The following is a 25,935-nucleotide window of genomic DNA, read 5'->3' as shown; positions in this document are numbered from 1 at the left end:
CACTAAGAGGGAGGCAGAGGAAACTTACTTCGGATCTTTTTCTGCCACCTCATTTCATTGTAGAGGTCTTCAAACTGCTGGAAGAAGTCGTTAACCTTGCTGCCCTGGTCATCCCGCTCGGTGGTGGTGAACACGCGCACTTTGGACTCCTCGGTCAGATACTCGCAGATGTTGGGCACCGGGAACACGATCTGCTCCATGGTCCGGTCGTGGCGCACGATCTGCAAAATAAAGATATGGGAGATTTCACGAGTGTCACAAAGTCATGTTTAATGTGGGGTTCAGGCGGGCGAGGGAAAACTTGGTATTCAAAAAGGTTGATATACTGTGGGACCTTTAAGTGAAAGTAATCTACATTTTGAGATTCAGAAAAATTAAGCTTTAAAAAAATTAAAAGGTCTATTTATCCATTTATAGCATAATATTGTGACATTACTGCGATCATTAGCAAGGCCTTACAAATCAATCATAAGTTCTTTGAAGTTTGAGATCGAATAATATATATTATATTAAAAAATACCCTATAAAACCACCATGTTAGGGGTCAGAGGTGGGTAGAGTAGCCAAACATATTAATTCAAGTAAGAGTAAAAGTAGTGAAACAAATCATTTCTCTCTACTTGCAAACGTAAACAAAGAGCTATCTTATGAGCTAAAGACATTTTAGAGCTACAAATTTCTTCTTCTGAGACACTGAGAGGCACGTAGAGCCCCCCACACCTGCAGCACAGAGAAGGCGTCACAAGAGGCGCAACAGGAAACAAAAAAGGGACAAACAAGGAGGTATCTGGGCAAGACTTGCAGCTAAAACACATAGGACCAGATCTTGTGGCGGCGCACAGGGCGGCGCATGCTCTTGGCGAATTATTTTCCGAGTGGCGGCGCTATATGTGCCATTCGCCTCCGCCACCTGTGAGGGGGCGTCACAAGAGGAGGTGACTGCACCGATGGAAACACGGCTGACATTCACTTCCTCATTTACATTGCGCTGTCTTGCGTTCTTTCTTAAGCCTTAGGCTCTCACAGGTCATGTTCACCCGACACAACCACTCTCCTGGACGTGGAGTCGATCTGGTTGGAGGAAAATCTGTGTCTCCGCCCATTTAAATGCGCTAAGTCTGGAGTGGCAAGATCACAAAGTGCGCTCCTACTGAGCGCAAAATGTCACGCTATCGTCTCCGTTATGATGCACAAGATCGGGCCCACAAGCTTTCTATCCCTACTATTGTTTTGGCTAATGTTCATTCATGTTGTGGACTGGAGGGAGCTGCACAGGAGGAAAAGCAAGGAGGAGGTGGGGGAGCTGACCAGTGCAGGTCACCACGCTCTGAAACAGGGACAAACCCAGGAGACGGTGCACTGTTTCAGAAGAGCACTGAAGGCAGTCAGCCAGGTTTCCTCCGGGTGCTACAGTTTCCCCTACCTCAAAAACATGCTGGTCAGGTTGGCCCACACTCAGTCACAACGGTTCAGGACTACAACCTGAATGCCTGAATGCGACTTCGTTACACAATTGTACAATGAGAAATAAATCACATACTTAAAGGTTATATGTACTTGAGTAAATGTACTAAATGTTGAGTAAACTACCCACCTCTTCAAAAAGTCAAAAGAGCCTCTCCATTCGCTTCTGGGTCATTACTAGGAAATATGTCTAACACAATGGAGCTCCAAAATGACTTTATGTGAACAATAACGATTTTACATTTTAAAATCTCTTTTCTCTGGCTTATTATCAAAGTAAATGGTTCGGTTATATCACTATAACAAACACCTCTATCTGCGCTGTGTGATTGGCATAGTAGTGTAGAGCGTCATCCTTCTCGCTGTCCAGATCGGCCACTGACCCAGACCCTGACCCCGGTCTCAGGCTTTGCTGCAGGATCTTGTTATGCCTGGCCAACTGCAAACAACAACAGGCCATTATCGGTCTTCATCATTCACATAAAAGGAGTAGCGAAACAAAAAACAAATCAGGAGCGAGTTCACAACATTGTTTTGAAGGATAAAAACAAAGTAAGAGGGAAAAAACAGTGACCGATCATTAGTCGCCATACAGTTTGTGTCTTGCTTTAAAGTGACATGATTTTCTATAGGTGAATAATGGGGGTGTGGGGCTATTGTACTGTTTGGCTTCTTCCTTGTGATGTATGCGCAACATCCTTGTACAATCAGTAAAAAAAAGCAGAGGACATGCTGTACATCGTTTTGGTCTTGAAGCCTCCCATACCATCATTTTCATCAGCAGTATGGTTTATTCTGGGTTTAAACTACTTTGAACACGTGGATGTATTATATGTATATGTCTCTTAACAATGTTTGAGTCAACAAACTGCTTAAAAGATTTAATTAAGAAAAGAAAAAAGAGTCACAGAAAAAAAAAATCCTACCCTAGAGGTGAAAACTAAATCCTGGTAAAATCGGTATTTGGGGGATATCTCCGGACATTATTTTGGCATTGTGCTTTCTAATGTAGCTAAGGAGCAGGTATTTTGAGTGCTGCCATGAGCAGAACAAGTCTCGTGAAGACTTCAAAAACACACAGAAGCTTCAATCACATGGAAGGTTTTGAGATCGACAGATAGACTCTGCTCAAATGTGGGACTGTGAAACAACACCAGATAAGTGTTTGATGAAGAACACACGTGGCATGGATAAAAGCTCAAAAAGAGTCTTACAGTAAAAGAATAAGAGTAAGAATAAACACCTGATGAGCAAGAATGTAAATGTTGTGTCCCACGTCTCTGGGTTTGATCTGGTCTCCGACACTGTCCTCTTCCTCTTCACTCTCCAGACCCTGAGTATAGGCTTCTTTCATCACATCCACCTGAGACACAGAGAGTTAGAATCATTAGACCAGTGTTTCCCTGTCCGATATGCACTGTGGCACACTCCAGAAAAGACACAGCGGCACACAACACACTATAAAAACATTACCAAATGGCACTGGTGAAACAAACGTCTGTGTTTCTTGGATTTCGGCAAAGACAGTTGTTTCATTTTGGTTTCTTTTGTGTCGTTTTATTGTAAGTGAGTGGTTGGTGATGGTCGGAGGAGCTTCCCAATCCCAAATATGGACAGAATGACAAAATTCTCTTGTGAAGCACTTTAGTAGCTTGGGTGACTTGTGGCTATGGAAAGTGATAGACAATCTGGAAAAATCTGGTACTGCTGCTCTGATATGAAAGTCAAGGCTGATCTTTAAGGAAAATATCTTCCCTCCGTAAATGGCCGCTCATTTGATGTCCCTGAGGCAATCTGCAGAACCAAGAGACCCTTCAACATATCTTGAGCAACGTAAGTAAGTAAGTAAGTAAACTTTATTTGTGTAAAGGTTCATGACCAGGCTTTAACAAAGTAAAGAAACCACTACAGAGAAAGGCGTCATGCATTCCATTTTCCAATTGTTCATGTACCTGTAATCAGTGGTTTAAGTGGGATTTGGGAGGTGGTGGAACTCTAAACCTAAGCAGTAGGATACACGCTACATTTAAAAGGTGTATGTGCTTATGTACGAACATGTAGTCATTGGTTCTGAACAGTATATACTTCACAATACAAGGTATATGATACTGTAATTATTTTATTTTATAATAATTTTTAAGGCCTTGAATTATTTTCAGATATCCTTTTGCAGGTTTTAACAATCATAAATGATTGGGTGTTTATGTGATTTTCTTTTTATAAATGTGTTTCTATCATCTATTAAGCTTGTATTCATTATAACTATCACATTTTTAAAGTTTCTTCAAAACAATTCCCAAATAGGCTGATATGCTGAACTGTGTGCATATTTCCTCTCAAGGCAGGCATGGTGGCCTGCAGTCCTATGTCTAAGAAGAACCCATTTCTTTACATATTTTTCATGATCCCATTTATTCAAAGGATGCCTAAACAAAGAAATTAACATGCGTGCTGAAACATTACTTATTAACAAATTTGATCGCAGGCTGTTTATTATGTTCATTTGAGAAAATCATCTTTCACAGTTAGCATTGCTTACAGCAGGGCTCTTCAACTTTTTTTTACTGGGGGAGATTGGTCAGAGGTTATTGGCCACTGGGCCGGTCAGGGGTGAGCCTCCCACCTCCAAATGTATTCATATTTTTGGGATAAATAAATGAGAATTTCGTTACCATCAACTGCTGGAATAGAATAGAATTGGGCCTAAACATTAAAGTTATAAAAGTATTATATTCCAGCAATTTAAGGCTTTGGAAAACAAAAACACAGCAATAGATTAAGACTTAAGAATAATAAATAACCTAATAATAAACTAGGACTACACAGAACTAAACCAGGATGAGTCCTGCTTCTGAATGGGATAATCTGAGCAAAACTCCAAAAACACGATTCACCCTGTCCTTGTGCTTCAGTTTGGTAAAAACCATCAGTCCTTCCAACGATAAGTCTCCTGTTTTCTTAGTTTAGCGTCTTAGACCGCTTTACAGAGCCATCATTTGAGCCAGTACTAGGAGATGATGGGACTGGAGCCGCAGGCACATTGGCACACTGCCACATGACCTAGTATTTTTATAGCATTGATTTATCTCACTGGCAGACCTTCGTATGTGTGCGAAAATGACAAAGTCGCAATCATTTTTTTTTTTTTAATAAAAAAAATTTGGCCATGTGAAGGTGCGAGAACACCGTTCCCGACTGTTCCCGCCCAACCCCTGCATGTAATGCTGTATGTAGCTCTACTCACCAGCTCAGTGGGTCTCATCTTATAAAGGATCTTCTCAGCGTTTTCACTGTCATGGCGGCTTTCCATGATGGCCAACAGGAGCTTGGAGGCATTGTTCTATGACAAAGGGAAACACCATTATTTTTATTTACACGTTTATCAAACATAACATACTACTTAAGGCATAAAAAGCTGCAAAGACAACATTATTAAAAACCAGAACACACTGATGAGCACACTGCGGACTGTGTTGTACGTGGCAATATATATAGCTTCACTAATTGCAGCAGGTCACAGCAGGCAGTCTATAATGCTCTATAAGAGGCACTTACCTTAAGCTCAAGCACCAGGTCCAGCCGGTTCTTCCCCAGTGGGTTTATGGGGTTCACAATTAGAGCTATAATGATGTCTATGCCATTGGACTCATGCCTGGCTATACACGACTGGTGGGGAAAGAAGATGACGGTCAGCGAGGCATGTCTATAACATTAAATGGCAAACAAATCTCAAAGACATATAGTTTCATATACATAGCACATACATATTCAAATATTGTAGCTATATAACTATAGACCTTATTATATTTGTATTATATGACTACTGGGCATTGGAGACACTCAAAAACCTTTACAATGGTCAAAGTAATAACTGTAATTACCGCCTAATCAAGCAGCTAGTTTCCACACAGTACTACTTCATTAGGGTACAATGTGGAAAGAACAAGCCAATCTCACATTTTAATTTAGTTACTAACTTTATTAAACCAAGAAACACCTTACAGGGAGGAGAAAACACAAAACTCTACACGCAAAAAAAACACATTAACCTTTTTATTAACCTCTTAAAGGGGCTAGATGCAAGTTGGTATTTTTTATGCTCACTACTGCCACCTCAGGTCTTACGTGTAACTGCAGGTTCTATATTAAGCTTGTGCATGACGGCACTTCTGACCCGAAGTAACGACTTTGTGAGTGACAGTGCAGGATTTCAGAGGCAGCTGTGGTGAAAAGGTCTGGGCTCATTCTACACATTAGGACATTGCTGGAACATGTAGGGGGAGGAAAATACTACATTTTAACATTTTTAAACTCTGTATAGTCCCTTTAACTCCCACCTGAACCGAGCACATTTTCATCAGTTCAGCTTTATCCAAATCTAAAAGCTTCTCAACTGGAGAGCAGCCCTGTAATGCTTCATTTGACAGCTATGACCTACAACTTTTTTGTCGCCCTTATTTTGCGTTTTCATCCTCGCTATTTTGATGCTTTTTTTAAAGTAACTCCCCTAGAGGCCATAAGCGCCACTGCAGGTGTCGTAGCATGTTGTGTTTATTTTACTCATTAATTGTCCATGAGAGTAAATACTACACTGACAGAAAAGACGAAGGGAGAGAGGGATATTGTACATTGTGCAAAATTACACAAAGGAGATATTTTTTGCCACTAAAACTTGACTGTAAATACTGTTTAAGTGGCGCTAGCCCACTGTTAGCTTCTTCTTCGCGATTCTATTAGTGTGTATTGCGCCTCCAGGTCGGAGCAGGGAAAGTTGCAAGTGTGGTTTTCGGGCCAGAGACACAAGGAGGAGATGAAACCCCCCAATCATCCCTTCAACACTTGTATTACTCCCAGAGGGACTACGAAAAGGATTCATTAAGGTAAACAAATTACTTAGTACTGCTTTAATCTTTCAGATTTTGATAATGCCAAAGTGGAGAAAATGTGCTTGGTTCAGGTGGAGGTTAAAGATTTTGGATATTGGAAATTTGGACTTTATTATGCCATCAAAAGTCTATTTAACTTACCTGGTTTTCATGGCAGGGCCCTTGGCAGTACTCTGTGACAGTTTCTAGAGTCTGGCGCACCAAGTCCACATTACTCTCATTGATGTAGAGCCCCAGCAGCCCCAGGCCTCCCGTGGTGCTGCCACAAATACAGTCCAGGAACTGCAGCGTCTCACACACCAGGTTGTAGTTGGTCTTATTATTCTGGTTCCGCAGGAAGTTCTAAATACAGGAATGTAAAGATAAAAACATAGTATGGTGGGGCAATATTCCATGCATGAATAGTGTACTGATTAATAAGATAAATGGAGGCAATACCTGCAGGTCTGCATTATGGTTTTCACAAAGCAGCTGGAGGTACCGTAGAATAGGTTTCATGATGGCGATCGAGGCGCTCATTTGGATTTCTTCGACCTCCTCGATCACCTCATTGTTCTGTCCCATGCCCTCCATGTCTGGGTCCAGTTCTTTCCTGTAGGCGCAGAAGGCCTGAGACGTCGCACACGAGGCTTCCTTTAGCTGGCCACGCATGTCGTCCCTCATGTGAAGGCTGGAGTCTTTATCTAAATCCATCAAAGATAGTGATTATAACGTCTTACTACAACTTACTGCACCTTAGTCACTTGGTGGTTATATTTAACAAGCCTGTGAAGTGTGGGGTATTATCCTCCTTTACCTAGCTCTAACCTTTAAGTATAAAAAGTGTGAGCCATCACTTGTAACACAATAGGCCTTTCACGGTGTCCTGTGTCACATGCCCTCTGACATGTGACGGCGCACACTGGAAACAGCGGCCCAGTGACGGGCATTGGGGATTTTAACTCCTTTTTGTTGAAAATCCTGGAACAAAGGAAGTGAGGGACCACCCAAATAGTGCACTAGAAAGGTTTACACGCAGGGTTTACACAGATATCAGCAGATTCATTATTTTAGTATAATTTTTACCTCCTATTTATGCATTGATCAACCTTTGGGATCAACTTTTTTGGAACCGGATTTGTACCCAGTCATGTGAGCTGCCTGTCCTTCACTCAGAAAAGCTTGAGGGACTTATGATGACCCCACTGTCACTTCTATCCACTCATCTGTGACACTGAAGTCAGGCATCTAAAGTCAAAACTAAAAATCACAATGTTTCATTCTGACAGCGGTTTTGACTGAATGTTATGAGTGTGTTGTCGGTCTTGGAGCCTCACTCAGGGTTGAGGCCAAGGAGGGCAAAGTGTGTGATCTAAGGCAGGTAAAGGCTCCATTACTCGCTGTTACCTTTCTTGACACGGCCGCCTCCGTCACTGTCATCGTCTCTCTTCCTGCAGCCCAGCTCGAACATGTTGACGGACACAGTGGCTCTGATCTCCTGCTGAGCCACCTGCATGTGGTCGAAGAATACTTTGAAGAAGCGCTCGGACGACTTCTGCTTGTACAGTTGGCTGTAAAACGAATTCTGAGTGGGACACAACATGGAAACCAATGTAAATCGATTGCGTTCACATGACGTCACGGCATTCTTAAGAGCCTATGCACAGATTTGAGCCACTGGGATTTTGCACTGCCAAGCCGAGAACCACAAAACATCATAATTCATCATAGTTGAATATCATTACATTGAGGTGGCGGACAGGCAATCAATATATTCTATGGGAGAGCTAAATATTATTGGACTAGAGCTCAGCTAGAGTTGACAAAACCTGTATCCAAGGCTAATTCATAACAAAACACCAATGGTGACTCAGTATTCACTGGTAGGCTGAAGGTTAACTGAACATTTGGTCTTTAAAGGTGGATTATGTAACTTTTTATGCGAAAATAAAGTTGATATTCGTTCATATTTGACATTGTAGTGACCCAGCAGGTGTATGAGTGGTCAGCATGGCGCCTTTGCTTTTGATCACGGTGGCTCCAGGATCAATTTGCAAGGTTTTCACTCCTGACTGACCCTCTCACCTGAAAAACCTACAAACAATTGATCCTGTAGAGTCCCAAAGACCGCTGTGACGGAAAGTAAAGGCGCCATGCTGACCACTAATACAGCCGATGGGTCACTACAAGCTTAAATATACTCACAAATATCACTTTTTTCCACATAAAAAAATGCATAATGCATCTATAACTTGAACAATTACAATTACTAGTCTATTTATATGAAACAATTCAATAACTGAGTTAGTTTTACCCTACGCATATGCTTATTTTATTGCCGTGCAAAATGCTGCAGCTAGCAACAGTATGCTAAAGCTAGCGGCTATGTCGGTCATATCTTTACTGTAAAAGTCATTTTTCACAAGTTGTTCTTCCATTACAGTTTATTAATTGATAGCCTATAACTGATAGCATTTTGCAAGAGAAAATGAGATTTTATTGATCTCACACTGGAGAAAAGAGGACCAATTTTATCATTCACAGTAACTGCTTTCAAGAAAGTCTCTTGGTATCAGTTAATATCGGATATCTGCAGATACTCAAACCCCCAGTACCGGTATCGGAAGCAAAAAAAAGTTGGATCGGTTCAGCTCTAGTTCAAACTCATTTCTAACTTTCCTAACTTCCTTGTAGCCTCCCAATTCTCCTCAGGGACAGGTTTGTAGGCAGATTTCACAACTTACAGGGTCACTTTTCAGGGTCACTTTCACAGAAATGGTACAAAATTGATAGAAAGGCTTTAAAGCTAGATGCACAGTGGTTTCCCTACAAATGTCTGAGTTTACAATATACTAAAGGAAGGCAAAACTAGTTTAGTTCCATTATTAGAAAAAATAGGTGTAGTGCCTTTAAAGCCTTGTATATCAAGTGTGTAGACCGAATCCTTAGCAGAAATGTCAGGTATTCTCAAATATACTACAGTAAATGACTCACAGACAGATATACATCCTTCCTCTTGATCTGATCAAATCCTTGAAATTATTGCGCTACTGTTAAAACGATATAAAAAGTGAACATTGCAGGCACCTGGATCTGCGTGTTTCCTCCCTGCAGCAGAGCGATGCCCAGCAGAATGCTCTCCTCAAACACGCGGTCGTTCTTGGTGCTGACGATCAAGTCTATCACCAGCTCTGAGGCCCCAACGTTGTCCAGGAGACACTGGATCTCCATCACACTGCTGCACGGCCGGTCCGAGTCCACCAGAGGCGAAGCTACAAGGAAAGACGTATAAACGGAACGGCAACACAGTAAGCAAATTAACAAGACCTAATCCAAACATGGTTCGCTTGTGGGACTTTTATATTGTGACGACGTCATGTTCCTAGTTGTGATGAGACTCGAATAAAAGTTTTAATTGAGTTATTATGGGCTTTGCTATGAATTAATCGCATTTAAGCATTATTTAGTAAGGGGTTGTATATATTTTAGATACTTCTTTGTAACTGAAAAAGTATCTGTGCCGCTTAAAGCAGTACTAAGTAACTCTTGCCCCTAGAGGCCTTAAGTGTAACTGCAGGTGTTGTAACAAGTTGCGATTTTTTAATTTTCTTATTAATTGTCTTGAGAGTAAATACTACGCTGACAGAAAAGGCGAAGGGAGAGAGGGATATTGTACATCAAATTATACAATGGAATTTTTTTTTTTCACTCAAACTTGGCTGTAAATACTGTTTAAAGTGACGCTAGCCCGCAGGTAGCTTAACCTGTTAGCATGCTAGCTTCTTCTTCATGATTCCATTAGTGTGTATTGGTGGCTCCGGTCCAGTGGCAGTCTAGTTGCAAACATGGTTTTCTGGCCAGAGACACCGGGGGAGATGAAAGACCCTCCAATCATCCCATAAACACTTGTACTACCCCCACAGGGACTACAAAAAGGATTTATTAAGGTAAACACGTTACTTAGTACTGCTTTAAGTAAAGTTTGATTCATTTCGATTAATATTTTTAATCGCACTAAACCTTATGTAATCAATAAATCGAAATTAATGGAAAAAGGTCCTGGCCCTAGTTCGTAGACAGTAGAGCTCAGGATTGTCAAAACTGCTTGGGTTTCTGTCCCTTTCCAACTATCGGATATGGCAATGACATCAAGTTAAATGTCAACCCAACCAAAAGTATAGAGTTGGGTTATAAGTCAAACATTACAATAGAAATCTGTCATTTTTGGAGGAACCTGCAACACTCCGTGAATTGAAATAAGCTAAAAAATAATATTAATTAAAAAAAGTATAGAAAAGATCATGATCAAAGATGGTAAAAATACATCTAACACACTGTAGAGTCAGCCCATTGGTTTTGTGCCAGAAATCCAATAAAATTTAGACACAATCTCGGGCTCTATATGTCAGACAAACTTTTCTTTAGAAGGGGAACAGTATCATGTTGAGGCCTGAGCATTTTCAGCGTCAGACCATCTCACATCTTACGGGTTTATTTAAGGTTGTCAGTACCTCCGGATGACGGTTTGACAAAGCCACCAGACGCGCTGTTTCCACTCCCCAGCTCGGTCTTGGAGAGAAGCTTTTGATTTCCGAAGTAGCGTGTGAGCAGGATCTTTCTTAACTCATTTCCCTGTGGAGACACAAATCACTATGCTAAATCCATATCACAGTCTGAGAGAAAGAACAGTGTCTGTTGCAATGCCTGGAAAAAAATATACTTACATAACCTGGCAAAAATATCCGTCCATAAATAAAACATGTTTAGTGCACAACGATGATTAGAAATAAAAGGAAATCTGAAAGTGTGCTGAGCCTTCAGTCTTGCCTTTCTTTGGTAATGATTATAATGACACCACGACAATAACATCGATGGAAAAAACAACCCATATTATAGGGGGAATTTTCAGAAAACTGGTTATACAGTAAGGGGAGGATCATGGAGCTGCAAATCTCCTGTATCATCTCTCTTCGTAGCAGAGTAAAATATCTTTGTCCCTGTAGAGTATATTGTAAATGTAGCAATTGCAAAAACAGACCACTGCATTTAACACATTATAAACTAATGCAAACTCAAAAGAACAAGCTGTACCAGAATTTGTCAGAGTTTCCATCTCCATATCCTTTGCATCACCTGTACATACAGTACATGTAATTCATGCAAATGCGGAGGGGTTTGTGAGAGCTAGAAATTAGTTCCGAATTTGTGACCAAGGCTAACTGTTTGCTGTACCCAATTTCTCCCATTTTTAATTCAATTTAAAGGCTTCGTAAATATTTCATGAACATGACCTTCAGAGACGCAGCTGAAATGCTGATCTATTCACAATTAGAAATAAAGAAACATTACAGAAAGAGCCTGATCCTAAAACCACTTTGCCATAAACATAAAGGGACTCCTCTATTCTCCCCTAATCCCAGCAGTTCTCGCCAGTCAAATCCTAATTAGAGCTAGTGCAGGCCTCCAGGAGTTTGAAGTCAGTGACTGGAAATTCTTAGCTTTCAAATGAGGAACGGCAACATCCACATTCAGGAAAAAAAAAAAAAAGTAGAACTTGTGTCCTCCTTTGCAGCTTAAGGATGTTCAGATTAGGGCAAGGTACCATAATATTTTTTCGAAACCAGTATTTTAACGATACTTGGTTTTCGATACTGATACCTGAATGATAACTTTTTCAATACCTATACTGAAATATTTCTCTCTTAGAACCAGAAAACTGAATAATACTGTTCATTCAACAGCATCAAAACTTGGTCTCTTAAGATACTTTTGATATTTAGATTTTTTCAATACCGGTGGTACCTAAACTTATTCCATACTGGTATCGTTAAATGGCACCTAGCCCTAGTTCAGACGTAGCTGTTATCTAAGAGCAAATTTTAAAGCTACTACTTTTCATTCTTATCTAATCATAGTTTTGCATAAGACAGATTAAACGTCAAGGGGTGTAAAAAGGCCTCACAGAGTAAAACAAAGCAAACAAACTATATTCCCCTTATGAGCATTCGTACACGTGCAGATGATGCGGTAATGGAGCGGTGCAGTGCTGGGAGAGACAGGAGTAGCATGAGCAGCTGATGCACCCGGTGTCAGTAAACACTCCATCTCATCTGCAGTCAGCACCAACACTGTCTGCCTCCCCTGTCTGCAGGAGCCGCTGCTACAGACGCGCACAAAAACACACCCACACACACATGGGACACACACTCGAATGCACAAACGCAAAAAGCCTACTAAGCACAGGTGAGAGTCCAGGCAGCCGGCTGTGACACGTATCAAACTGGACATATAATGCACAATTGTGGCTTGTAAACCTGCTTTACCTCAGCATCGAAATACACTTGAGAAAAACAAACCATAGTAAAAACAAAAAAAGCCACCATTTTATGTTAGCTACATGCTAAAGAATCAATGGCGAGGTGTTGAACGTAGAGTGCAAAGGGCTCTGAATCAACCTGGTTTTATCATACCGTTGTACTCATTGCATTTCGTACAAGGGTCTGGACCTTCACAATTGAGCTATCAGGTGGGAGGGGTGAACTCCTTTCAAACGATTGGATCTGATTTTCGCTAGCGTTTGGTTGTGACGTATGTGATGCGCCCGAGTGAGTGAAGCAGCTCAATCATAACTCTTGGGAGCATTCCTTGCGCATTCCAAGGCTTCAGTTTTAATTTCTGGATATTTGGGAGCCGAGCCAGAACGGACAGAAGAGCTTCCATTACTTTCATATCCGCCGCCATTGCCAAACTACAAGCAGCAAATGCGGCGCAAATGCTTGACGTCACCGACAACACCCGCCTCTCCCGATCGCTGAATGGTAGGTTGAAATTCAATCGATGTAACGCGGCCATTGAGATCCGGCCCAGACGTACATGTAGGGAAATTATAATTGACCAGAGTTTACGGATGGCTAAGGCCAGGCTAGCTCAGAATGGGTCTAGGGTCCGTACATTAGTGACACGCCGGTCAGCTTTTTTTCTGACTCGCCCCAACCCAAAAAATAGTCTCAACGTGACGTCGAGTTTACAATGGAGAAAAGGGCAATTGTTGTTTTGTTTTGCTACTTCGCCGCTGAGGAATCTTTGAAACTGCTTATGGACTTATGGAAACGAGGAGCAGAAACTTTCCCGAGGTTTTACTTTTACCACTTTATGGACATTCATCCATTTGGAGCAGAGATCAAAGCCATACAAGAGCTATAGGCGTCATCTAAACTCGGTACTACAGTATGAGAAAACAAAACATACTAATGATACGTTTACCCCATGAAATGAGACATCCAACAAAACACAGCAGACTTTTTCCTCACACTAAATGTAATCATTTAGAATTGCTACACTGACAGTGAAATACAATCTCAGGTGGTGTGTGCCAACTCTGCCAAAAGTCCACATTTGGGCTGCAATTTGGGCATCCCTGGTTAATAGCCTTTGACTGTTTATTACACCATGAAAGACTCATTTAATCAACACATCAGGTCACGGGTAGTATTTGCAAGTCTGTTCTTTCTGATAAAACGTTAATGAAGTGAAGGTGCTTGCTTGTGCTTTTTTCTCACTATATTTACCATTATACTAAGTCATTTACATCTATAGAATTCTGTGATGTGAAAACCAACAATTCACTAGTTCCCCCAGAGAGATCAGTGGACATCAAAGGCAAAGCTGATTTGAGATGGGGATGCCACTTTGCGTTTTAAAAATCAGCTCGTGCCAATTGAGCAGCCAGCCGCGGGATGGAGAAGAAGACGGGGCGGCCAGCGTGTGCCCAGCCTGAGTCATCCCATGGCTGCTGCATTGACGGGAAAAACTCCGGTCAGGTGATGCAAGAGCCACGAGAAAGGGATGTGGAAGAAGCGTAGTTCGTAAAGGAGGAGGAGGAGGGGGTGAGACCGGAGCACAGAGGAACAAACAATAGATCGTGTGAAGCAGACGAGGTTTAAAATGTGCACGGGCACGCCACACTGCAGATAGGGTCTAAGCAGAAGCAGGGATGAGCTGCCGGTCTCCCATTCACCTTAGATCCCTGCTGTCTGCACCACCGAACAAAAGGCAAGACAATGACAAACTGCCCCGAGCTTATTCATATGCTTATTGAGGTCTTTTTTTTATCTATTTTAGTCAAACTACACTGGCTTCAACAATTAGGGCTGCACAATATGGACAAGAAAACAACATTGAATATAGCTGCCTTGAATATAGCGAGAGCAATAACATTGGCTTATTTTGCTAAACCAATTCAACACAAAATCATAGAAAAATCGTTGGGATTGAGTCAAAAACAAGAGCTAAAAACGTGTCATTTCAATGCCTTCTTGCTTTAAGCGGAGAAAAAAAAGTAAAAATCTCAGTCAAATGGAAGACCTCAGTGACTCAATGTCTAAAAACATGTTCTTGAGAAACAGCTAGCCTTTCACTTTCCGACAAAGTACTTGGAGTCAGGTGTCCCCAACTAGTAGAGTCCGATATATCGGCCGGTCGATATATCGGGCCGTCACATGGGTGTTTCACAATATCTCAATATCGTGCCGATTAAAGGCCGACATCTTCCGAACATGATAGTGAATTCCCGTCTTTTTCATTGAAAAAAAAAAAAAGCCCTCCCACAACTTTCTCGGCCCAAGACCTCAATAAGCATATGACGGGCTCCCTCTGAAGTACCTACTAAACATGAATTTCCTGAATAAATCGGCTCTATGGCCCTAATAAAGCGCCCCCAGCTGTCAGTTTAGCAACATCATACACAGGATTATATTGGCATTGGCCTATCAAAATCCTCCCAAATCGGCATTGGCATCGGCCTTACAAAATCATATATTGGTCGACCTATACCAACCAGCTAATGTGGGGATTGAAGTAGAAGAAGAAGGAGAAGAAGATCTTTATTTATATAGCGCCTTTCACAGACATATAGTCACAAAGCGCTTTACATGAGACAATTGTACATTCACTCCATACTCAGTGGTGGTAAGCTATGTTTGTAGCTTCAGTTTCCCATGGGGGGATATAAGTACCTTGAAATGAACTATTAGGTGCATTGTTTTTGTTGACATGCTGCTAACAGAAAGATGGTTGAGTGAGGGCACTAAAAACATGTACAACAGGCCAGGATGAATGAGGTTGTGCTTGAGCTACAATCCGGTGTGGCTTCTTCATTAACATGCACTGTCCCTACCAAATAAACCAATAAACACATAATTTAGAAACTGAAATAAAGGTGCAAAGGCATTCTATATCACACATAAGCACATCCTGACTTTAGTTACTTGTACAGAAAGTACAAGTGAGTGCTTATGTCTACACAAAGAGCACAAACGAACATAGTTCAAATGTACCTAGTTTTCTCTGACTTATTTGAGTGTGATCTGTTCATTATTTCACCTTCTTATTTGATATTGGGCACAGAGCATGACAAAGAAAAAGTAAACCCCTCCTAACTGTTACTGTGCAACCATTCTGTACCAATGTGATGAGTGAGTCCCATTTCTATTGTTGGAATATGGAACTCCCCGTCTTCCTCGGTCACTAATGTTAAGAAACATATCGACCTTCATACAACGGCCATTTCACTGTGGTAAAACTTTAACTCGGTAAAGCAGGCGTCATCGCACCAAACAACATGAAATCTAAGTCAAATGCATACGTAAAAGTTAGAAATGCTTTGAGATGAAAAATGCTTTGTAACACGAGAACTTTCACCGATTGGGTCACGTTAGGTCAGTGAATACAGAGGCAGAAGAGATCTGCCCGAAGTAAGTTCACGTCAGGGGAGTCGATTAGCTGTCCTGTCGCTCCCGCAGTAAACCTGAAAGGACTTGGCTGACAGCGCGCAGCCACTTTCCCCCATAGACCAAATACCACTAGAGCAGACCATCCTCTGAAGCTTTCACAAGCCTATAATAATTCAATAGGTCGATGGCTATGGTCAAACACATGATATGTTCAAGGAGTCTTTTGGGCAGAATGATTTTAGTAAAACACGGAACACTGAAAAAAATTGCGATTGTGATAAGATTTTATATATTAGATAATTTTGGATAATCTGCTTCGGCGTTGATACATACAATAATTTCTACAAATTAGAAAGACACTGGATTAGTAAAAACTTGGAGTCTTATTTCTTGGCAGCCAATTACCCATAAAAAGAACAACATTCAAGCCACCATTTCTGCAAACATCATGCTAAAAACTTGTCGCCTTAAAAATGCAGAGGACAATTCCTGAAAATCCAGAAAATACACTTCAGTAGAAGAAGAAGAAATGGCAAAAGTGAATAGGATTACTGAGAACTGTCAGAAATAATCAAAATACTACTTCAGGTATGTTTCTGGGAAAGGAAGTTGGAACAAATATAAAACATTGTTAAAATGAAATGCTCTCTAGGTGGGCTGGGAATGACTCGTGATCCGCCCAGAAGAGCTTTTATTAATTGACTGTGCATAACTTCAAATCATAACAAGGCCGCCCAAGAAGTTACTTCCTGTTTCGATCCAGCACACCAAAATAAAAGCACCGTCTTATTCATTAGTTCAGCAGTTCATTAGTTCAACTCTCTTTCTGCCTAACTATTAACAGACAAGACACTTAAAAATCTGTGTATTTAATAATTTTCTTGTAATGTTGCAAGTACCTGCTGAACTAATCAATGAGACGAGATGTGTGCTTTTATTTTGGCGTGCTGGATTGAAACAGGAAGTCGCTTCTTGAGCGGCGTTGTTATGATTTGAAGTTATGCAATGTCAATGTCAGTTGTCAGTAGATAGGAAAGTATGGGCATCTCGAACGGCTGCCTCCACGACCTGGCCCTGGATAAGGCGGAAGAAAATGGATGGATGGACTCTCAATATTTGTGAATTTTCGGTTTAGATTTTTCTTTCAAAAGCAGTGAATTTCCCACAAAGTTATGTTGCCCCCTGCTCTCCATCTGAAACCAACGGTCAAGAGGGAACAGAGGTGAAAAAAGAGCCGGTTTCTCCTTTGTGGAAACCTGATTAAGGAATTTCCCCCAATTAGATTGTAAACAGTTTCTGGAAAGCAATCTAACTCAGAAAGTTTGAGAAACACACACACACTACTTCGATGTAGCCAAGTAAATGCTTTTGAAATTATCAAGTTAGCAAAACATTTGCAACACACCACACAGCTTAAGTCTTGTCCAACACCATACACGGAAAAAGCGTATGTAATATAATGTGTGTTGAAATTGTGTCATTAGCCAAATATTCAAAGCAGTTATCAAATATCTAAATTTCAGGTTTCACATGACGCTATTTTCAAGTTCTTTTTGATGCAATTTTGAAGCAAATAAAATGCTTTAACTCAACAAACAAGCACATCAGCAAAACAAATTATGGCTGCATGTGAGAGCAATTGCTGAGAGTGCTTCACTAAGAAACAAGACTGGTAAACAAGCCAGAGCAAAAGGACAACGGTTAGCTATGGGGCGTTCAGAGTGGAAGTGTTACATGTGATTCACTAACATTGTTAAGCGAGGACTGTGTTTGTTACAGACTCTTTGATAAACAAGTTTTGGAAAAAAAATAAGTTCACTTTCTGTGCTATATATTGCAATTTCAAGTACAACTACAATTTGTTTTTTTATAGTCAGTGGATTCAAGTGAATATTTCAAAGGATTATCATCAGGGTGTGCATCAAGAATCACAAGCAGAACATTGTTTGTAGTGGTTTAAAGTACAGGTTTTATACATACTAGAAAAAAATGAGAGCGTATATTTAGTTTTCTGCAGAGCACTTGCTAAAAGACTGGCAGAATATGTGATTTTCTTAGTGCAACCACTTGAATTGTGACTTTGACTTGATTGTGATTAAACCTGTAGCCAAGCATAAAACAGCACATGATGACCGTATGATTATGATCAGAAAATCTAAATGATCTTCTTCTGCAGGGATCTTCAGAAGTTTGGGAGGCAGCAGGAGCTTTTCTTTGCTCTATTATATCCACGCTATTTTATATATACCAATTTTATATTTTTGTCCATATTTATCCATTTCCTGCCACAAGGGGAGATTTCAAAGCAGTTTTACAGTCAAGTTGCCTTGGTAACATGAAGCAACTTGCTGGGGGACCAGACAGTAGTAACCTATGCATGTTCAACCAAGAGAGTTCAACCAAAAAAAAAAAAACAGGAAGGTGTTCCTAAGTGCGAGGAGACTTTTCACAAGCAGCAACAATGTGATTATACAAATTATGCTTCAATTCAAACTAGTCATAATGCACATTTTATCCTCTGATGACACATAGGCATCTGAGCCACTTTGCCCTAACAAAACCCCCCAATAAACCAGTAAAACCCATATGTATTGCACATGCACACGGTAACCACATCAGGGGACACACACAGGTCATCTTGCTAGCTTCCGGCAATACGTCCTCTCACATGTCTAAATCAATAACTTGCACACAAATTGTTTCTTTGTATCCTTGAATTGAACATTTATAGTAACCCATGATAGCCAGTAACCATGCTACTACTACTCTCCAGGATACCAGTGGAATGGAGCAGCTCTGTGCGATCGGTCTCACTCCAAATGCAATCCGTCCTGTTGCATGTCATGTGCCCACTGAGCATGAATGATCTGACTCACACCAAGTAACATGCTGTGAACTGTGTCTAACGTCTGTTGACCACCACAGTTCATCTCATTCATCACGGCTTATGGGATATGTGTGACAGCCAACACTTTGACTTTGATAGCTTAGAGGGTCTGCATTATGAATTAATCGGGCTTGTTTAAGTACTTTTGATCTTACCACTAGTATTCCATGTTATATAATTCAAAAGGAAGGGAATATAGAAAGCACTCTGTATTGAGCAATGACACCACAATACACGGAGCTGTCCTGCAACACTTATTTGAAAGCTCAGAACCTCCAGAATTCCGTCACAGAGATGAATAATATGAACCCAAACAAAATCCTATGTACCAAGTTAAACGCCTGGACTTCACTTACACATAAGTGGGTGACAGAGCTTTAAAGAGGACAAAAATCAATAGCAGTTCAGGACATATGGGAGCACAAATGTTCATAAAGCTTCAGGTGAGTCTGTTTAAACTTTATATATACAGAAGGACACCATCTCATGATATCAGCAGGCAGCTGGTAGATTATGCAGGGTTGCTAAATAAAATAAATCCAGGTCTATTTTTGAGAAAGTGACCATATTAAATTACATGTATACAACCTAAATGTATAACTTCGCAGAACTCATACGATCATCAAAGCCAGTTCACGTGTTGGTCCTTGGTATTTTCAACTTAAGAAGCACGAAACACATGTGGTCGGTCAGAGGCTGGCCAGACAAACATCTGCCAGTAGCTCGCCGTCATGGAAACGAATGCTTGGACACCTGACTGGAGAGAGAAAGTCAGAGAGGAAAGGAGACCCATTTCATATGAAAGTGGCCACTCAAGTCAAATAAAAGGCGTATCTAATTAAATTAATAAAACATTTATTGGATTTCTGTCAAATTCAAGGGATATAATTTGATAAGCGACTTTTTTGTATCTTTATCTTTGAGCATTCATTCTTAACTGTCCAAAAAAAACACCTCTCTCCACCAGCTGAAGTCACAAAGTGGGACCTGCCTTTGGTAATCCTCTAAAACTGTGCACCACCTCCTGGGTTTGTCCCGGTTTCAGAGCGTGGTGTCCTGCACTGGTCAGCTCCTCCTCCTCCTTCCTCTTCCTCCAACACAGCTCCTTCCGCTCTACAACAGCCTTTCACCATCTTCTGGGAAGAGCTTAGCAGTTAATCTGGTTTATTCTCCAGTGAACGTCCATTAGCCAGAACAATAGGAGGGATAGAAGGGACGCCTCCACTGTGCTGCTGATGTGGGAGGTTCTTGGTGCCTCTTCAGTGTTTCAAAAGAAGTAGGTCTCTCTGCTAGGGGTTTTGTGTGCACAGAATTTTGGAATCTCCCTTAATTTTGCTTGATTTCTCTTTATGCATCAAGTGTTCTCTAACCTGTTGCTCAAAGGGTCCAAGTATAGCCTCCCAAAGGCTAGCAATTTTACTGCATGAGCCTGATGACTGAAACTTTGTTACTTCTGGCAAAACAACTCGAGTTTCCTTTCCTTTATATCACACTGTCTCTTTGTGCACCATAATTATAAACTTCACACATTGAACACAACCAATATACAGTGGGGAAAAAAGTATTTGGTCAGTTTCACATAGACATTCCATTGGATTTTGGCCAAATACTTTTTTTTCCCCACTGTACATTTAGATATCTTTAGTCAAGTAATAGGAGTGAACTAACAACTCCAGTATCTCTAACAGTACAGCTGACATTGAATATTGTTTTTCCACATTTTTTAACATGGATGAAGAAAATAAATCTACTTCGACAAGAGAAAAAAGCTTGGATACCCTGTTTTTAGTTGTAGGACACAGAAAATCCGGTATCATGTATTTACTTGACCGCTCACACTTTGCCTGTGTGGCCTGCACCATGGCGATAAACCTGCTAAGTACAACTGTGTCTGTCGATGGGAAACTCTAGGGATGGTCTCTCAGCGGGACATGCGTGAGAGCAACGCGGCAGTCTGCATGTGCGCATGTGAGGAACTTAGTATCGAGAGGGTGCTAATCTGTAAATCTGCTTTGCCTCAGGCAGGTGGTGTGAAAGTTGGCGAGGGAGAAAGAAAGAAGGAAGGGACAGGAGCGAGGGACAGACACGGTGCGCATGAGAGGAGTGTGAAATACACCGAGGAGAAATAAAAAAAAGGCAGCGATGAATATTACATAACCATGTTTGTATAGAGAAGTAAGGAATATTATAAGACACCACCTTAAGCTGTTGTTGTTAAGAACAATTGCGGTATGTGTCTAAAATATTTAAATATACCAATCTTAATGACCTTTTCCTATCAGTTCCAGCTTATCAACAAACTTTATATTTTGTCTGTGGTTCATAATTACACCTTCACTACAAAAGCATATCCTGAAAAAAGCCTTTACTTTTTATCCTACAAAGTTGGCATTCTTTTAGTTTACAGTAGGAGTAGAGAGTTCCTGGTATGACCCAGCCAAACCCTGACTCGCCTGATGCTGGCTCAGAGGAGAGGGAGAAAGTCAGGCAGCAGTCAGAGTGTGGTAGAGCGAGACAAAAGCATAGGAGGAGAGCAGAGGAGCGAGAGGCAGAGAGGCAGAGAGAGAGAGAGAGAGAGAGAGAACGTGATAGTCCACGTGCCGCTGGCTCAGCCACTGCAGCCTCTTACGTAAGCGCACCCCCTGCCCTGTCTCATGGACTGAGCAGACTCGCTCCTCTCCAATCCCTCGCCCCGCTGCTGCTGCTGCTCACATGTCTCCTCACATGGCCCCCCCTCCCCTCTCCCACTCCCTCCCCTCCGCCCACTTGCTGCACCCCTGGGGAGCCACCAACCTCTGCTGCCGATGCTGTCACTGGCTTTTTTGTCTGTCTAACGCTTTCTCGCTCATTATCTCCATCAGCGGCGTGCTCTGTGGCTCTGGCGCCTGAGCGGTGAGGCAGCAGCTCCACGCTCAGGGCGGCGCGGAAATGACACGGGCCACATATGTGCTCGCTCAGACGCTCCTACACCTACACACAGACCACATATCGTTAGCGCGCTGTCTGCCGAGCCACTTTTAAAGCAGACCATGTTTTTTCAACTTTTCACTCCTCTCATGTTGATTCACATCTGTTGAACCGTTTGCAGCTGAGTGATGCAAACATAAACCGGGGGAACATTTGGCAGCAGAGTCTGACTCTTAAAAAGAACAAGCCAAATCCACTGTGTATTGGAGAAGGTGTAGACTGTAGAGGGAACTGTCTCTTATGGCCAAACCAGGGCAGCAAGATCGATCTCGGACATCGATTCATGTAATAGTTTAACAGTTCATATTTAAGTCTTATCTCAGCTGTTAATGCATCTGGTTGTATTTAAGCTGCACTGAACCAACAGAATTTTGATTTTAAAAATAAATTGAGTACAGTGCGTATTTTTCAAACTCCCTTCCGCCTTAGGTCAAACAACAAAACTCTGTTCAACAGCGTATAGTGTGTGAACTGCAGTCTATTCATATCGCCTCCTCCTCTGACACGCAGCGGGACCGACTCTCCAAAACTTTCCAGAAGACTTCTCTGCCCCATGAGCTGAGCCTCCGTGCACCTGCAGTCACCGCGCTCACTACCCACTATCCCCTTCATGTCAGTCACTCCCCAGGCTGGCTGTGAGGGGGTGCGCTGAGAGACAGACTGTGCATCCCCCCCGCCACTTGCTGCAGTATTGATTTGTTTGTTCAGTGCGCTCCCCCAGTTCTCCTCCTCCTCCTCCCGCTGCTCCTTCCCCTCACTTCCTCCCATTCTCTCTCTCCCTCTCTGAGTGAGTGTGTCCTCAAGTGCCTCACAGCCTTATGTAACACCGAAAGGCCCACAGCATAGTGATGAGGCAGTCTGGGCTGTGGGCCGACAGACCTGTGAGGAAACAATGGCTACAGCATTGCTGATGCCACCACTGGAATATCGGGCTTAAGGCACAGCTTTTAATACATGTTTAATGGTGTTCCTTGAGGGAAGACATATCTATAGCTGTGCTTCGCTTCATTCATGCATCTTTGAGCTTCGGCCTGTTTACTTCGCAAGAGCTCAATACATTTGCTCCTCCACCTGATGATGTCACGTCTTAAAAGTCCAGGCACTTTGACCGGACTCATTCTGAATGTTTTAGCACTCCAGTTTCCTCCACTACAAACAACTACTTCGTCTGGTAACTATTGTTCTTTATGACTGCCAGCAGAACATGGGTGTTTTGTTTTTTAATTGCATATTAGTCATTAGGAGATTTCTCACTCACAGACTCCTGATAGAGTTCTTTTGTTCTTTTGTCCAGCATCTCCCTCAACGTCTGCAGGACCTTTATGCACAGCTTCTCCTCCTTCTCCATCAGCTTCTTGGTGTGTTTGATCAGCCTGATGAAAACATAGGAGAGAACAACAGTCACCGACGGATTTCTAACGCTCACAAACGCTTCATCCTCATTCCTCATGCGCACTGATTTAGATGAACAATTTTCAGATGGAGTGGTTCGCCGTCAAAGCGACAGTAACAAATTCCAAAATGCTTTATTTGAGATGCGGACAGCACACAGCAAGCTGATTTTAGATTATTTTGACATATTAACAATATTCTCCTATGGATGGCACAGTGCTGTGGCAGCTAGCTCTCTCACAGCACGTTTGCAAGCTATTAAAAACATCTACAATACGGTACACTATGGGGCCCTTGAAATTTCAATGGGACTTTCCTGTTAAAGTAAAGAACAAATAATAACATGTTTTACTCTGCTACAAGGAAAAAAGTAGCTATGTTTTTTCCACTGCTACAACTTGGTACAGTTTCTTGATGCAACAGACTTCAAACACAGTCATCGAGTCCAGGTTATTTCAAAGTTAGTGTCTACTACTGCTCAAAAAGGTGCAACAAAACAAAATACAAGACAATGTCAACTTGGAAACAGTGTGTTCATGCCTTACTTGGACATGAAGGCCCCGCTCTCGCATCGAACCCTGGCCGGCTCTGGGAACAGCAGCTCGGGGCTGTGCAGGACATCCACCAGCACCGAGAACTCCGCCTGCACCTTCGGACTGAACTGCTCCTCCAGACAGGACACCACACCCTGCAGAAGATGAGCCGGGTTAGCAGAGCTGCAAGTGTAATTGCTGTGAAATGTGTTTATGGAGGGAATGAGCTTAAAGTAAGCTTAAAAAGTTATTATGTGCAAATTTAGCGTACCTGAAGTTTTTCAATGATGTTCCTGTAGTCAGGGCCGCCCAGGGGCTCCTTTCGAGGTCGGTTGCGGGCGGAGATCCTCCAGTCCTTGGCCGCTCGGTGCACCATATTGGTATGGACCTTCAGAGACAAGGTGTTGACCTGGCTGTCCAAGTCCACAGGGATGGCTATTGCCCGCGCCTTGGCTAAAGATAGGGAATACACAGAGAATGGAAGATAAGCAATACATTTCTTTTTAACTACAACATGATATGTAGTAATGGGATTCCTCTTTTTTGTTAGAGAGTTCCAGTAAAGCTGTCTGAACTTTAAAGCGGACATATCACGCATAGCTGTGGCTTATGAACCTGAGATGCGCTCGGCTTTTGATTCTTCCGTGTAGCATAAAGTGAATTAGGTCAACAATGTTAAAAAACAAAATACAAGCCACCAGTGTTATCTCAGGGGCATGATAGCAAATCAATGGTGCCACAATAAACGCAGTTTCAGCTCAGAACTGCTCAGAACGGGACTGAAGGTATGTTTCTGTTGAGGGAAAAATGCTGAAACATGGTGTGTCAGAACATAGAGGAGCACCATTTCAGTTTTGAGCTTTTAGACAGACTTAACACGCACAATTAGACCAGTGATTCACAAGCTTGAACTCCTCAAAGCTTCTAAGAAAAGAGTAAAGTAATTATATAATTCATTGAAATAATAGAAATGGCCTTAATTTCCCCAAATATACAGCAATGTTGAGGTTGCAGATGCCACTATAATAACAGAAAACTGGGAACTACTGAATTAGACTCCAGCGATGTTTTTCATGAGGAAAAAAATAAAATGGTTCAAAGCTCAGTTTATCATCATCATAACATGGGACTTTTGATGTATATACCACTCACCAACATCTGCCAGTGTTTTGATGCAGCTCTCGATGTTCGTCTTCTGAGCCGAGGTGATCCAGGTGCAGTTGTAGAGGCGAAACGCAGACTGGAGCAGCTTGATGAAGACGGACTGGTTTGTCTGCGAGAAAGAAGCCGTCAGTGAAAACTTACAAGTACAAAGAGTGCTTACTATCCAGATGGGAAGCGTTCAACAACAAATCTGATGAGCATTTAATAAGACTTCTGCCTGAAATATCTGGTTTAAGTATAGATGTCGGCTTTGATGCGTGACAGTGCAGGTGAAGGAGCAGTGAGTGTTCAATATTGTCACAGTGAACTTACTATGTACTATTTTCTGTACTTGCACTTTAAAAGGGCACTTGGTTTACAGTAACAATACCTAAACAATCATTTTTTTGGTAGAGGGAATTAAGTACAAACCCCCTACACAGTGAAGCACTTTGGGTGACTTGTGTCCTGTGAAAAGCTAAGAACAAATAAGCTTCCATTCCATAAATTCAGTAGCTTATAATCATATATTTGATATGGGCCAACCAAGAAACCTTTAGTGCCGTTTTAACCTCTTAACCCCCGCCTTAACTGACTGCATTTTCTCCAGTTCAGCTTTACTGAAATCTAAAAGAGTTTACAGCCTTTAAGACCTATAAGAAAACTGATATACACAGATTTTTTTTAAATATTTTTTGTCACTTGCTCTTTTGTGGCTTTGTGTCAGTTTTTTGTTGCATTTTCATTCTCGTTTTGGTCGCTATTATGACACTTTTGCCAAGAAGCTTTTAGATTTTGGTCATGCCAAACTGCAGAAAATGGGACAATGTACAGAACCATTAGTCTTTACAAGAGGAGATGGTTTGTACCAAATTTAGCTCAGCAGCTATTTTCCATCCGCAGTCCATTGGTCTATATCGCCTCACAGGGTGCCGTGACAGCATTATGGAGTG

The 25,935-nt window shown here is 41.7% G+C and overlaps 1 protein-coding gene across 2 annotated transcripts in view; it reads right to left on the bottom strand.

The window, feature by feature from the left end:
- itpr2 (inositol 1,4,5-trisphosphate receptor, type 2) overlaps positions 1 to 25,935 on the bottom strand; it is an 89,771-nt gene that overhangs the window by 25,770 nt on the left and 38,066 nt on the right. For both annotated transcript variants that reach the window (XM_079567066.1, XM_079567067.1), the window contains exons 34-47: positions 24,992 to 25,112; positions 24,111 to 24,292; positions 23,852 to 23,994; positions 23,173 to 23,287; positions 10,841 to 10,961; positions 9,417 to 9,601; positions 7,737 to 7,914; positions 6,789 to 7,033; positions 6,492 to 6,692; positions 5,020 to 5,130; positions 4,709 to 4,804; positions 2,708 to 2,827; positions 1,775 to 1,903; positions 29 to 221 (exon numbers count right to left, since the gene is read on the bottom strand). In XM_079567066.1, the coding sequence (XP_079423192.1) occupies positions 29 to 221; positions 1,775 to 1,903; positions 2,708 to 2,827; positions 4,709 to 4,804; positions 5,020 to 5,130; positions 6,492 to 6,692; positions 6,789 to 7,033; positions 7,737 to 7,914; positions 9,417 to 9,601; positions 10,841 to 10,961; positions 23,173 to 23,287; positions 23,852 to 23,994; positions 24,111 to 24,292; positions 24,992 to 25,112 (2,140 nt within the window). The remainder of the gene's footprint in view (positions 1 to 28; positions 222 to 1,774; positions 1,904 to 2,707; positions 2,828 to 4,708; positions 4,805 to 5,019; positions 5,131 to 6,491; positions 6,693 to 6,788; positions 7,034 to 7,736; positions 7,915 to 9,416; positions 9,602 to 10,840; positions 10,962 to 23,172; positions 23,288 to 23,851; positions 23,995 to 24,110; positions 24,293 to 24,991; positions 25,113 to 25,935) is intronic.

The sequence above is a fragment of the Gobius niger genome, assembly GCF_951799975.1.
Source record: "Gobius niger genome assembly, chromosome: 12".
Classification (NCBI taxonomy): domain Eukaryota; kingdom Metazoa; phylum Chordata; class Actinopteri; order Gobiiformes; family Gobiidae; genus Gobius; species Gobius niger.
Note: the sequence above shows the minus strand (reverse complement) of the source record. Positions and strands in the feature narration are given on the sequence as shown.